Source organism: Suncus etruscus, chromosome 4, assembly GCF_024139225.1.
Source record: "Suncus etruscus isolate mSunEtr1 chromosome 4, mSunEtr1.pri.cur, whole genome shotgun sequence".
Classification (NCBI taxonomy): domain Eukaryota; kingdom Metazoa; phylum Chordata; class Mammalia; order Eulipotyphla; family Soricidae; genus Suncus; species Suncus etruscus.
In genome coordinates this window covers 121,347,031-121,363,119 of record NC_064851.1, presented here as the reverse complement: position 1 = coordinate 121,363,119, position 16,089 = coordinate 121,347,031, and the positions used below count along the sequence as shown (strand labels likewise).

At 33.7% G+C, this 16,089-nt stretch overlaps 1 protein-coding gene across 1 annotated transcript in view; it reads left to right on the top strand.

Moving 5' to 3' along the window:
* The window catches only part of TLL1 (tolloid like 1), a 244,932-nt gene that overhangs the window by 190,700 nt on the left and 38,143 nt on the right, over window positions 1–16,089 (top strand). Inside the window, exons 15-17 of the mRNA XM_049772340.1 lie at window positions 2,148–2,308; window positions 7,570–7,750; window positions 14,890–15,015. Of these exons, the coding sequence (XP_049628297.1) occupies window positions 2,148–2,308; window positions 7,570–7,750; window positions 14,890–15,015 (468 nt within the window). The remainder of the gene's footprint in view (window positions 1–2,147; window positions 2,309–7,569; window positions 7,751–14,889; window positions 15,016–16,089) is intronic.

The window sequence follows — 16,089 nt, the reverse complement described above, 5'->3', positions numbered from 1 at the left end:
AAACATCATTTATGGGCATCTCTCCCTTAGTGAAAGTTAGAGTCATCAATCTAAATCTTATTTGTATGCCTATCATGACAAATGATTTATTTCATAGAGAACTTTTTGTGTATTTACTATGTGTGTTTATGCATGTTTTCCTGTGTGCTTTGATAAATATCTTTCTTTGTTTGCTTGGTTGGTCTGGGGCCACACTTGATGGTGCTCAGGGCTACTGGCTCTGCACTCAGGAATCACTCCTGTTGGTAATAAGGAGGACAAGATGTGGTACTGGGGATCAAACTGGATCATTCATATACAAGGCAAATACCCTACCACTGTTCTAATACTCTGGTCCCTATGGTGAATTTCTTAGACAAAGGTTTAGCACCATTGCCTATGACTTCTTCCTTTTATCAATATTTTTCTTCAAAAATTGATTATATTTTCCATTTCCATGGTCCCATATCACAGGTCCCATATTTGAGTCATAGACAGAATAAATGGAATGGTCTTTAACTCTTAAATATGTAGTCTATATTCCTATGAATATTTTTATCAAACTCATTTTCAGAGAACTTGAAGCAGTTTAGAGTTATCTTTATTTGTGCAATTATTTGTTTACTTTTATTGTTTCTCACAAAACTAAATTCTCGAAAACCCAGAATCATGTTCTCTCCTGTTAACCGTAGAGAACATAACCAAAAAAAATCTTTTTCTTTTTTGCAATCAGGAGTCTCCACCCTGCTAATAAAATGCCAACTTGATCTCTATATCTTTATACAATAAAGTAAACATACTTAGAAACCAAGTTTGGTATTTTTAAATCAAGGTTATTATATATCAAATAACTATACAGTAATGTGACTAATATTTTGTATGTTCAAGAAATATATACTTTACAGTGATTTATAAAACTGATAAATGTAAAAATATAGTTATATATGGTAGTAGAGCAAAATGTATATAAATGCACATATTTACATACAAATAACAGCAGTAAAGTTGAGACTAGTTACTTTAGAGCTGCTTGGTTAGTTCTTTACTTCTTTGGAATTACAAACCATGTACAGTGTATGTTCTTTTTTGCTTGCTTTTTGAATATCTTGATTTTTCTGATTTTACTATAAAGAATAGTGGAAACATGGTAACCTAAATCATACCTTTAAAAATATTTTAAGGCTGGGGCTGGAGAAATAGCTCAGTGGGTTAGTAAGCTCTAAGCTTAGCTGGGTATGGCCCCAAGACAAAACAAAAATTTGATTTTTCCTTCTATCAAACATAAGTCATATCTTCTATTACCAGACAATATTCCTGACCACTAAGAGCCATATTTTTTAAATACAGAGCTGAAGATATATACAGCAGGTAAGGTACTAACTTTCTATCAGCCAACATGGGTTCCATCCCTGGCAGCCCATGTGATCCTCCAACCAGTCACGAGTAAGTCATGAGTAAGTCAGGAGTAAGCCTGAGCACAGTTGGACATGGCTTCCTGAAATATTCATCTTACACAGTGGAAAGAAAATCATTTGCTAAATGGAGTTTATAATAACATATTTCTAATTTACTTAGTTAATATGTTTATCTTGGCTTGTTAGCTCAGGTAATTTTTATTTCTCTAAAATAACTTCTTTAGGTATGAAAGTTTGAGGAGATATATTATTGATGTGTCTTAGAATATTTTTTACTCACATTTTGTTGACATTTTTTGAAGTAAAATAATTTTATTTAAAGGAATTTACTTGAAGAAATGCAAGAATAGGGAAAGAGGGAAAGATATATATGAGTTCAAGAAAGAACACAGACTTTTTAGAAGGGAAAATGCCTGTCTTTTTATTAATTCCTGTAGCAGCGGTAGGTATTATTAAATTCAGTTATAAGATAAGAAAACTGATACTTCATTTTTATAATCTTAAGAGATATAAAATACCATAGATATAATTTGTTTGCCTTGAAGCTACAAAAATTAATGAATTGTATTAAAAAATGAAAATGGTCATTCAAACACTAAGAAATATAAAGACTGAGGCTTTCTAGATTTTGAAATTCCTGAGGCATGTTGAAATGTAACACCGAGATATTTGTTAATAATGAAAATATTGAAAAGATGCTATGAGGAATATGCCTTTATTAAGGAAACATTCTTTTCTTTTGTTTTCTTCCAGCTGCCTGTGGCGGACTTCTCACCAAACTAAATGGTACAATAACAACCCCAGGGTGGCCCAAGGAGTATCCTCCTAATAAAAACTGTGTGTGGCAAGTGGTTGCACCAAGCCAGTACAGAATTTCTGTGAAATTTGAGTTTTTTGAACTGGAGGGCAATGAAGTAAGTGAAAAGTGAAAATGATTTTTTGTTACAATTTGGAAAACCTTGAGAGCAAATTTGTAAGAGAATGGAAGGAGAGAGGTGGCAGAAAAAGGAAACAGAGGGAGAGATATAGGTGGAAGGAGAAGAGGTGGGAGAGGAGTGGGAGAGGAAAAGGGAAAGTTAGGAGGAAGGAAGGAAGGAAGGAAGGAAGGAAGGAAGGAAGGAAGGAAGGAAGGAAGGAAGGAAGGAAGGAAGGAAGGAAGGAAGGAAGGAAGGAAGGAAGGAAGGAAGGAAGGAAGGAAGGAAAGAAGGGAGGGAGGGAGGGAGGAATATTGAAGGGAAGGGAATAAAGGGGGATGTAGAAAAAGGTTTCAAAATACAATATATATTTTATTTATTTATTTATTTTTGGCTTTTTGGGCCACACCTGTTTGATGCTCAGGGGTTATTTCTGGCTACACACTCAGAAATTGCCCCTGGCTTGGAGGGACCATATGGGATGCCGCGGGATCAAACCATGGTCCTTTCCTTGGATAGCGCTTGCAAGGCAAACACCTTACCTCTAGCGCCACCTCGCCGTCTCCTAAAATACAATATATAAATGTAGCTGTTGCTCTGCTTTTTATTTCTGTAACAGTTTATAATTTATGTTTGCACTGAATGATATTTTAGACTATTCTTGGGAAATAGAAAACTACTGGGGTATTTTGCTCTTTGCATTAATATACAAGATTTTCTTGATTTAATAAAAAGCTTTGAACAAATTACAGTCAGCTTCATGTCAGACATATTTTCAGAATAATAAACCAAACTCTCTGGTTAACTCATAACCTGGTGGTTTTCCAAATGTTTTTTTGTGGAAATACATGATTTTTCACTACATAATCGTTCTTTAGTATGTTTATACTAAATGTTTACAAAGAAGGAAAATTTGTTTAGCCTCAATAAAAGATGCATCTAAAAAAAAAGATGCATCTAATTCAAATGTCTCCCTTACAAATACTACTTTCTGTGGCAAAGTACTATTTTTTTTATCAGGTGCTCACCTTCTAATGCATGTAATTATTTATTTCAAAACTTTTGTGTCTGTCTTACATCAAATGTAAATGGAACATCAAGCCTTAAAGCAGGGGTCTCAAGTTCACTGCCAGCGGGCCTATTGTGGCCCTCCATACAACATTTTGTGGCCCGCAGCTGGCCTTCAAATATCGCAGTATTTGCAATTATTTGCTTACCCAATAATGGCAATAAAAATCGCATTAGTAAGAAAAAAATCACATTAAACATTCGCATACCCCGAGCAGTTCTGTTCGGGGTATGCAAATGTTTAATGTGATTTTTTGCGATTTTTTCTTACTAATGAGATTTTTTTTGCGAATATTCAGTAAGCGAATAATCGCGAATACTTTGCGCCTAGTACAGATGTCATTTCCACTGCTCCTGCCCGCTGTCCCTTGCATTATCGGAGGCCTAAGGGAGGGAAGGGAGAGAAGTTTATTACAGAATTAGATTTTGTCATACCTTCTTCATGACTTCATCAAAGCCTGCAGTGAAGAGAAAGATTGATGACGAGCACAATTTCAGGAAAAGTGGGAGACACGGTATTTCTTTGTTGAGCACAGGGGCATCCCCACATGTCTTATTTGCTCAAAGAAAGTTGCAGTGCACAAGGAGTACAACTTGAAACGCCATTATTCAACTGAACATGCTGAGGAATGTGCAAAATATCAAGGAAATGAGAGAGCCAAGCGGGTTGCCAGTCTTAAAGCATGTCTTATGAGGCAACAAGATTTCTTCAAGAAAGCAACCAAAGAGAATGTTGCATCAGTTGAAGCTAGTTACATGGTTAGTGAGATGATAGCTAAGGCAAGGAAACCATTCACAGAAGGAGAGTTTGTTAAAAAATGCATGTTACAGGAGATGTTCTCAATTTCACTGAGGTACATTGGCTCAGCAGGGGAAATGTCCTGAAAAGATTTTTTGAGTTGAGAGAAGAAGTGAAAGCTTTCATGGAGAAGGATGGGAATGCTGTTTCTGAATTGAGTGATCACAAATGGCTCATGGACTTAGCTTTTCTTGTTGACATCATACATAAGCTGAATGTACTAAACAAGATGTTACAAGGCCCGGGGCAGCTTATCAGTGCTGCCTATGACAACGTGATAACATTCTCCACAAAACTTGTGTTATGGAAATCCCAGCTCTCTCAGACAAACCTTTACCATTTCCCAGCATGCAAGGATCTTGTAGATGCAGGCATAGCATTCAGTGGTGAGAAATATGTTGATGCTATTTTTAAGCTATAGAAGGAATTTGATCAAGATTTGGAGACTTCAAGAAGCACAGAGACACTTTCCAAATTTTTGTGGACCCCTTTTCCTTCGATGTGCAAGATGCCCCTCCTGTGCTTCAAATGGAGTTCATTGACCTGCAATGCAACTCTGATCTCAAAGTCAAATTCAGGGAGATTAGTGGAAAAGCAAACATGCATGGTCAATTTTTGAGAGAATTTTTATTTGTTTATAGTATACGTATCTTCGTATTTCCCTTTTTCCCTCTTTCACTTGGATTACTCCTCCACACTCTTTAATTCTACTTGTATTTACTGAGGTATTTTGGGGGAGGCACATGGTGCTCAAGGGCTACTCCTGGCTCTGCTCTTAGGGGTCATTTCTGGCAGTACTATGAAGCCATATGGGGTACTGGGAAATGGAACCCAGGGCAGCACAGTTCTGCCCACTGTGCTAGAACTCCAGCCTTATGCAAGTCATTTTTATGTCACTTCTCTGTCTCTAAATTTGTGAATTTAAAGGAAAAGGCATTTTAAGTGTTCATTGTATATTTTAAAACTTCTTTGTATCCTATGTAAGTTTTATGGAACTTACAATTTATAATATCTTTACCTGTAAGACACATTATCTTCTATAACAAGTGAGATTTTGGAAAAAGTTGAAAATAGTTTTAGTACTATCTTTAGAACAACATTCATGTGAATGATATTTTTATAAAATGAATGTCTTCCCACCAGTTTGTAATTTGATGTGAACTTAGTGTTGAATGATTTATTTTCTGGGTTTTTCCTAAAATAAAAATTGTGACAGGGGCCAGAGTGATAGCACAGCTGTAGGGTGTTTTCCTTGCATGCAGCTGACCCAGGATTCGATCTTTGGCATCCCATGTGGTCCCCAAAGCCAGGAGCAATTTCTGAGAGATTAGGCAGGAGTAACCCCTGAGCATCACCAGATGTGGTCCAAAAACAAATAAAAAATATTTGTGATAGGGGACATCTTAATTCATTAATTTTTAAGTGTTCCTAAGGCTAGAAGTTTGCTTTCCAAAAACAAATAAAAAATATTTGTGATAGGTGACATCTTAATTCATTAATTTTTAAGTGTTCCTAAGGCTAGAAGTTTGCTTTCCAGAAGAAGAAACAAATAATTTCATATAAACATTTTCTAAAATCACTTTTCTCAGGGCAATATTCATTATTCATGAGGACCCCTTACAATTTTGTAACATATCAGAACTCTTTACATTTATGGTGAAATAGCTACACAGAAGACCATTACTAACTTTGCATATTTTCATGATTTGACAACTATTTAAAATGAAAGCTTGGACATAAATTTGCCTTGTAGAATAACAAGATTAAATTAAAATATCATTACTTTATTAATCATTTTGATATCCTGAAGAAAATTCAATATAAAATTCAATGTTACAGGGGTTGGAGTGGTGGCGCAAGTGGGAGGGCATTTGCCTTGCATGTACTAACTTAGCAGGGACCGTGGTTCGATCCCCCTGCATCCCTTATGGTCCCCCAAGCCAGGAGCGATTTATGAGTGCATATTCAGGAGTAAACTCTGAGTGTCACTAGGTGTGGCCTAAAAGCAAAAAAAAAATTAATTTTACAGATCTAATAAGCATAATTTATAGATGTAATAGAGTAGAAGAGAACATTTCATTTTTAGTTAGCAATATTATTTATTATATTATTATATATAATAATGTAGCAATATAATGCTAGGTAATTTGTCATCAAATTAATATTACAAGAACCAGTTATTTGAATTAACATACAAGTATAGATCATGCACTGGGGTTCAGACACCTGCACTTCTAAGCCCTGCTGATCACATATTTATCTACTAAGGTCATTCATTCATGGAAGAGGTGTTTTTAGTATGTACCCTATCAGAGCTTTGGAAAGTGTATTAGAATAACATAGATGTTAGTGGCTGTAAAATTTCCTAGGAATACCTTGCATTCACGAATAACTTCTGTTTCAGTGTTGTTATTACAGTATATAAAAATCAGACTGCATCTACTTCATGCTAATATAAAAATCTTTACCTTTATCGCTTCCAACATATTTGTTTTTAATCCTGAAATATTAAAATGTAACTTCAAAGTACCTAGCAATTCCCCCAAATTAAGAAACATAAATCCTTTTGATGTGTTTGTAAGTTCCAGAAATACTTGTTAGAATGAAACAGAGCCAGTCTCTCTTAGACCTCAGTGGTGATGTATAGCTTAGAATGTGACATCTCATGTGGCTGGAGAGATATAGCACAGCAGGTAAGGCATTTGCCAGCCCATCAGGAGTGATCCCTGAGTACCAAGCCAGGAGTAAACTCTGTGCATAACAAGGTATGGTTTAAGAACCAACACAAAACTGAAGTGTGTTGTGTCTTAGATGGCAATGGTCAACCAAACCAGCCATGCTTTTTTTTTTTTACCATATTACTATGTATGATAAGTATAATTTAGGGTATGCTTATAAACATTCTTCTGAATATTTCTTTTCTTTTCAACAGAAAGAATAATCTCTAATGTTTCTGTCTAACTATATGAAATTCTTGGAGTTTTATAACATCAATTAATAAGATGAAATATGAAAGACCTCTACTGTTCTTAGAACAGTTTATCAGGCGAGGGATCTAGCAGTGTTTTGTAGTCAACACCACTATCATCTCAACATATGCTCATTTTATTTCTCTTTCTTTTTTGTATTTTTTCAGAAAAGATATATATTATACATCTATATAAAGAAATTTACATCTGTATGTTTGCCTTTTGGAATTCAAAGCATGAGCCTTCTCAAAATTTTATGATTTTGAACTTTAATTTGAACCCTTTAAAATATTTATTTCACATGTTATTTCTAATTTGATGACTACAGGAGTACAGAGAGCAAAACATGATTATTTACCCCCAAATAATTGTTAATTACTGAATACTTGATTTCAATTGATTGCAATAACCATATTATTTTCTAGGTTTGCAAATATGATTATGTGGAAATCTGGAGTGGCCTCTCCTCAGAATCTAAGTTGCATGGCAGATTTTGTGGAGCAGAAGTACCTGAGGTGATCACCTCTCAGTTCAACAATATGAGAATTGAATTCAAATCTGACAATACTGTGTCCAAAAAAGGCTTCAAAGCACATTTTTTCTCAGGTATAAATATTCACACACTGCATGATATGTTATGGCTTTGCAAGGTAAATCAGCTTAAATGCTTTCGAATTCTTCTCAGGGTTCTATAAATGTGACTTGGAAGCATATAAAATGCATGATCATTAATCATAAGTTTAATGAGGTTTTATTTAAAATTAAAGTGTTAATATAGAATTCCTAATTAAATCTAGATTCCAAACAGTATATAAGTAGATAAATAAAATTTATTATAAATTTTGATGTAAATTTGGGGCCAGAGTTATAGCACAGTGGGCAGGGAATTTGCCTTGCATGTGGCTGACCCAGGTTCAATTTTCCACATGCCATATGGTACCCTTGAGCCTGCCAGGAGCTATTTCTGAGCACAGAGCTAGGAGTAATCTCTGAGTCCCAATGGGTGTGGCTCAAAAACCAAAAAAAAATTTTTAAGATTATTTCTATGGTGACCAAAGTTAATTTCACAGTAATATTTAAGGTACATAGCAATATTGAATCGGGGCATTCCCACCTCCAGTTATGTCCTCCCTGCACCCCTGTTCCAAGCATGCATCCCATATCTCCCTCCCAAAAATTTTTTTTGATGTAAAATCTAGGAACTGTTACAAAAGGTCACACAGCCAGCACAGTTATTTATAAGTATTTGAGAATTATACTGGAGTAATTTACCTTAATTTTTGATAATGTGGTTTTATTTTAGCAGCATTTTATATGTATGTAAATATGTTTCTTGGTCTTAAGCTGTTAATAAAATAATAATTGACCCATCATATGGTAGCAGTTATAGAAATATACCTTGTATTTTCACAAAAATATATATTACCAGATATATTTAGCATTTGACTCTTCAGTCTAGAATTTAATATTGTTTTTAAACATATCAAAGTACAATTTTGATATAATAGTAGAAATTTGACTGAAGAAAATCAAATGTTAAGAAAAAGTATAAAATTTCAGTGAAATTCCCCTTCTTTGATATTTGCCATCATATTTCATAAAAATAGTATTATGCCATTTCAAAAATAAAAAACAATTGTGATGAACCTTAGTATAGCAATCTATTCAATCTATTCAGTCGTTAAGCCTGGTTAAGCAATTTAAAGCTGCCGAATTCCAATTATGCTTTAATATTAAGTAATTTGGATGGGTTAATTCAAAGTCCATTCATTCTGGTCCCCTTGTGCTTAAAATTAATGAGATTTACAATGCCTTGGATTTGTTTGGGGTTTTCAGAGTAATTGAAGTTAATGGTTCAGAAGCTCCATTGAGGTCCAAGTACACACTAAGGTCTGCTCAAAATATAATACATCTTGGTTCCCTTTGTCTCTTTCCCTCCTTTCCCCTGGATTTAACTGCCTTTTAGAAGCTCTTTAAGACATTTCAAGATTTATATTATTCCAGGTAAAATTTTAATAACCTATTTCAGTGCACTGAAGATTCTCTTTGATTTCAGTGTTTTCTAAGTGCTAATTTAAAAATATCTTAGTGTACAATGCTGTGAGATAAAGCTTTCTAGAACCTTTCTGTGTACCTTAAAATCAAAATTATAAAGTGAACAAACATAGTGATGACATTTAGGGTACTTTTTTTTCTTAGTCAAATATTTGATTTAATAATTCTATTTTTTAAAAGCTCACATTGGATTAAGAACTTGGTTAATGAGCTTGAGGGCATCCTTTGCCGGAGACCCAGGTTTGACTACTGGCACCTAATTGTACTCATGATTCACTGGGAAACCCCAAGAATAAACTCTAGAGCACCACTGAGTATGTTCCCCAAATTAACAAGTACATACTAAATATATAGATGAAAATATCAGAGTTGAGATTACCCAGTAATTTTATTTTTCATTTATTTTTAGGGACAGCCCCAGCAGTGCTCAGGGGCTATTACTACCTCTGTGTTCAGAAATGACTCCTGGTAGTACCTAGGGACCATATGTAGTGGAAGGAATCAAATCTGGCATTAGAGGATACAAGAGTTTTTGGGGAACATACTCAATGGTGCTCTAGAGTTCATTTTAGGGATTTCTCTAGTTAAGCTTAAGGACCATGAAGTGCCAGAAATTAAACCTGGGTCTCCGGCAAAGTATGCCCTCAAGCTCATAAAATTAGTCCTTTTTCCAACATGAACTTTTAAAACATAGGATTATTAAAAAATATTTGACTATGATAAAATTTACCTTAAATGTCATCACTACACATATTCACTTTATAATTTTGATTTTTAAGATATAAAACAAGGAAGCTTTATCTCACCATTGAATGCACAAATGATTTTTAATTAACATTTTAAAACACTGTACTCTCCAGGCCCCACCCAACAAATATAAATTCCCTCTATGTTATGATAAGTCAAGCAAGACTTACAAAGACATTTTTTGTGTCTTTAGGATAATTTAGATATGAAGACCTACACAGAGAAATTAATACATGAGAATACATTGTCAATATTCCTTTCTCTGTGTAGTTGTGTGTGAAAAAGTAAGAGAGTACTTGGCTGATAAATATTCACAGTTTGGAGCAATGAGACCCAAGTAGTTAGTTTTCTATAACAGTGTTAGGAAGTGCTCTCCATTTTTAGTATTTTCCAGTACTTTAAAAAATGTAAATTACAATATGAAACTGCTAAGTAAACTAATTAATGGAGTTTAAGGAGAAATGAAGCCCCAAACATCTGCACTAAATCTGTGGATATTGTGAATTTTAGTCAGGTAAGAATACAATATCTCTTAAAAAATAAAAATGAGATGATTTCATTGTTACTTAGTTTGATGTATGAGGCAGGCAATGAATTAAATTCAGTGTCAAAAATTATTTAAATTTCAGTTTGTCTTGGTTTGTCCTAACTATGGAACTTAGATTGTGCATTTTGTAAATGACATCAGTTATGTGTTACACTCAACATACTTATGATCTGAAAGCAATAGACTATTTTTCACTTCTTTATTGTTTTGTAAAATCAAAGATTATTAAGTATAAGTTTAATGCATTCTTTTTTGATATATTAAAAGTCTTACAAGTTTGTCAGATTCATATTTAAAATACAATGGATAAAAATAAGATCTATTTCACATTTAATTTTATGTAAGTTTGTATTATCAAGGAAGATATTTTCCTGGAAAAAGGGGCAGGTTAAAATATATTTGTAATGAAAATTTAATGGCAACAAATAAAACTTAATGACAATAAATAAGGATCTAGGTTACCAACTGTCATAATTATATCATTTCTAAAATTCATATCAGATCATAATTTATGAAAGATGATTTTAGTGAATGGATTTTAGTCACATAAAATCTGATTTTTAGAATACTATTAATGCTTTCCATTATTGTGAGCTTTGTTCTATATATTTATAATTACATATTATCATCTTTGACTATAATATACATAACTATATGTTTTACTACAAGTACTAATAAAATTTTTATTTCACATGTAGTCATGTTAAAAGTCAAGAATTATTTCATTTTACATTTATTAGAAAGTAAGTTGAAAAACCAAATTAAATTTATTTTTGAGGACTAGGGATTTGAAACCACACTTGGCTATGCACAGATTTATTCCATTCTGCACTCAGGGATCATTTTTGCTGTTGCTCAGGGAGCCATTTGTAGTGCCAGGAATGGAATAGGACAGGAGCTACTGTTAAGTGATTTTCAAAATTAAAATTAGCAAATTAAGATTTGTTAAAATATAATTCTGAGTTTATTGTTACAAATTCTTTTTTCTTTTCTTATTTCATTTATTTATTTTTGTGTTTGGGGCCACACCCAATGGTGGTCAGAGATTACTCCTTGCTCTATATTCAGAAATCACTCCTAAGAGGCTCACGAGACCATATGGGATGCCGGGGATTAACCCAGGTCAGCCGCATACAAAGAAAATGTCCTACTCTCTATACTATAGCTTCAGCCCCTAATTGTGACAAATTCTTCAGAAAGAAAAATAGCATTAGAAATAATTAATTTTAGTGACTATTCTCTGTGTCTCAGGAATCTCATTCTTGGAAATTTTTATAAAGAAATACCTAAAAAGTCTAGGATAAAAATATAATGTAATAGTTATAGAATTTTTAAATAGCTTAATAATATGATAAAATATAATAAATGATGTTTTAGAATTTTCATGGTGTAAAATTGTGATTATGAATAAAAATAAAGTAATAAAATTGTATCATGCATATAACTTAGCATCTGAAAATTTTGAAAGTGCTACATAAGAATACTGGTAATGTTTGTCTTAAGATAGAAAGATGGCACATTAAGTTTATTCCAATTTCTCTGAAAGAGAGTTTTTTCTATCTTAAATAAAAATAACTTGGGAAGACACTTATATCACAATTTTACATGTTAGAGAAAATATTTTTAGCTTTGCAAATTTAGATTTTGGTGTTCTTTGACAGTGAAGGATAAAATAAATATAATTATCAATTAGTGTTAGTGCAAGTTAATAAAGCACAAGTGTTTTGACTTGAGTAAAATTACTTAATTTGAACTTTTTTTACTTATAATGCCATCTTATTATTGGCAATCCAAAATGTATGTTAATAAATAGATAATCAAAGAGATATTTTATGGATACAATATTGAATCCTTCTGTTTTCAGTGTCATAATAAAAAGTAAGAAGTGGCTATAAAGTTATGTAAGCAAAGATTATTGAACATGTTCAACAATATGTATTTATTCAAGAACACTATTCAGGCGCTGGAGCAGTGGTGCAAGTGGTAGGGCTTTTCCTTTGCTACGTGCTAACCTATGACAGATTGCAGTTTTATCCCTTGGTGTCCCATATGGTCCCCCAAGCCAGGAGCTATTTCTGAGCACATAGTCAGGAGTAACCCCCGAACATCACCAGGTGTGACCCCAAAACAAAACAAAAAATAAATAACACCTGTCATGGAATTCAACAATAAGAGAAATATTTGATAATAGATAATTATGTATTACTTGTAAGTTAATGTAAATTAAGTGGTATATGAAAGGGGAAATTACACATATTTAAATTTTTGATTTGTATAGTGAAGCAAAATCTTATAGCAATTTTAAAATGCAGTGATTTATTAAGATAGATTTGTTTTTCATAGTCTTTTGCTTTTAAATAAGCACTTAATAAGCTTAAGAAATAAAATTAAAATAATTCTTCTGATATGATTCACATAATAATGTGAATATCTATTGCCATTATAGCCATGTTCATTCAAGTCCAATGGGTTTTGTTATAGATTCAGGTGATTTCAGCTGACACTCTCTTTATCCTATCCATCTTGCAGAAAGTACACATATTTCTTTGCACTATACCATTGGGGCAACATTTCTCACAGAATGCTTTTGTTCTAGGAGATTTTCTATATGATATTATTCTAACAAAATATGAACTATAAGTGTGATTTATTACAATGTAGCATAGTTAAGACTGCTAAATGATTTTTGAAGTCTTCCAGGTCCTGGTTATTAATGATATTCAAATGTATGCATTGATGGGAAGCAATTGCCTGTGCTCTAGCTCTATTTCCTGTTCATTAGTGCTCTCTCCAGGGTGATTATTTCCTCAATAATTATGTATCAATACCTATGCCATGCTTGTATACAAACAGATATGAGAATATGTCAGTATGTATGTGTACACAAAGTGGAAGGGTCTGTGTAACTTAAGGTCTAAGGATATATTTGCTCTGATGTATATCTCTTCTGGTGCATAGATGCTTAATTTCTTCCTATAGCCAATTTTATAAGGAGATAATTTTATGTTTGAATATAGGCCTAGGCTTCCTAGTGAATATAAAAAAAATGCCATGAAAGCATGTCAGTAGTAGGTAGGACAGAGATACTATCACAGGTACATCGATTCTTAAACCGTGAAGATTTGGGGGAATACCTGCATGTATTTGGTTAGTTCTGCTAATACCAATGCATAAATATATTTTGGGCATCTGTGTGAGCTATCATGTTATTAGTCTTCAAACATAGAAGACAAAATTGACTTATAAAAGCTGATTACAAAACTCTCTTTCCTAAAGCTAGTTCAGTAGAGTGGTCGCTAATTAGATATCTGTAAAGCAAAAATAACTCCTGCTATTTGTGTGCCACCATGAACTCACTACTTACTAGACTAATCAGCTGCCCATGTAAAGTTTGAGTACAGCCTAACCACTGATATGGCTGTCATGGGTTCCCTTTGCATGCTATGCAGTGGGAGTGATGAAAGTATGAGTGATGTGTCAGCATTTATGTATGTCAGGAGCAATCTGATAGTTCTGACTTTAATGGACAAGCTAGGCCCGGATGACAGCTGAGTGACATAGCAAGATGCCTCTTACCCCGTTGACTGTTTGCCAATCTAGTTTGGCTTTTTCTCCCTGTAGTGCACTCATTAATTATTTCTTAGAGGCTCAATTTCCTCTTCTGTCCTCTGTTTGCTTCTAGCACACAAAATGCCCTTTTAGAGAACTAGTTGTTAATAAACTTATCTGCCAGAGTTGATTTGTTTAAAAATATAGAACATAAATGTCTTCTTTAGGCTAGTTTAAGAATGCTTCTGCCTGTATTAGAATGTTAAGAATCCTCAGAGTCACTATGCTATGTCTGAAGTGAATTTTTGAAGAATCAACAGTAGAATAGTAGTGAGTGTTTTATTTTTCAAACATGATCAGATATGTCTTCCACCCTGGTTAGGCTCTGCCTATACACCAGGGTTAATGGTGTCTGAACTATTAATGGTATATCAACCATTAATGTAGGCTTTACTTTTACGTAAATGTTATCTCTTGTATTTATTCAAACTACTTAAAATTTTAGCATTTAAAAATTAACAATACATTGTCAATCTTCCAAATTACCTGGAAAAAGATATATGGATTTCCTTTGTCCCATCTCAACTCCAGTGCAGAAATGAAAGAGGTCTGCATGTTTCCGTGTAAAGGCAAAAGGTCTTAGAAACTCAGTTTGTGGTGAATGGCGCCAAGCTAAACAAGGATAAAACTCAGACACTCTCCATGTTTTTGTTGCTGTTACTGGGAACAGGGTAAATGGTGACTTAGTTTATCATTTGTTGGTGTTAACCACAACTCAATGACTCTCCTTTGATAGCCTTTGTTTCATAAAACTGCTTTTTCAACTGTGGGGTTATCTCTTTGCTAGATAAAGATGAATGCTCTAAGGATAATGGTGGGTGTCAACATGAGTGTGTCAACACAATGGGAAGCTACATGTGTCAATGCCGTAATGGATTTGTGCTGCATGAAAATAAACATGACTGCAAAGAAGGTAAGAAAGAAGTGCTTTGTTTTCTGGACAATATCTAGAATTTACCACGGTTTGTTTGGTTGGAAAGAACCTCTTCTAAGAAGCCTAATAAAATCAGTGAATGGGAATTGTTGAAATTAAAAAAAAATTAAAATGTGGAGAATGGCCAATGTTCCCAGGCATATTATTGGTGCTTTTGGTAACCTTCTGTTACTTAGATGGCATTAGATTCCATTTGTATGACAAGAGTAGGCCTTAAAGTGATGCTATATGGCAGCGAGAAAAGCACAGAATCCCCAGGTATTTGCAAATGGGTCTCATAGCATGCTCCACAGTTTGACTTACTTCTGCTAAATGTTCTATCTTGGCTTTCATTACCTTCCCTGAAATATCTCATATATGTGCTACATGAGTGCTGCCACTTTAAATGCCAGATATATCAAAACCAAATGCCTACCAGATAGAAGACATTTGAAGATGGTAGACACTATACAATTTCAGGTTTTAAATCACAGTTTTGTGCCCATCATCCCGAACAAGAAAATTATTCTAGTATACTAATACAATTGTAGCCTCCTCATTTGAGGTTTCGGAACTAACAGTGTTCCAAGATTTCATAAAAAGAGTTATATCCTCAGCCTATAGTAATTAAATGGTAATAGTAACTGATTACTCAGTGTTCATTATCTTTTTTTGAGGTTTTGCTTCTGAACTTTCTACTTATTTTGGATGTAGGCCTATTTGGAACAAATTACAAAAGCAGATTTTTTTTTTTAACTCTGGCCCTTAACACTTGTAGATTGGCAGTTATTTCACTAAGAACACAGCTTGGTGGCAATTCTTCATGTGCACACATTTAAATAATAATTTTTCTGCATCAACCCTTATTTCACTTATTTTTAAAGAAATATGGTCATATGGAAGCTTTTCCTCTTTTTAGTGAGTTAATGATATCATCTAGGGTCATAAAATTTTTTTCTGGGGTCAGAGCAAAGGCACAACAGTAGGGCATTTGCCTTGTATGTGGCTGTCCCATGTGGTCCCCAAGCCAGGAGCGATTTCTAAATGCAAAACCAGGAATATAACCCCTGAGTG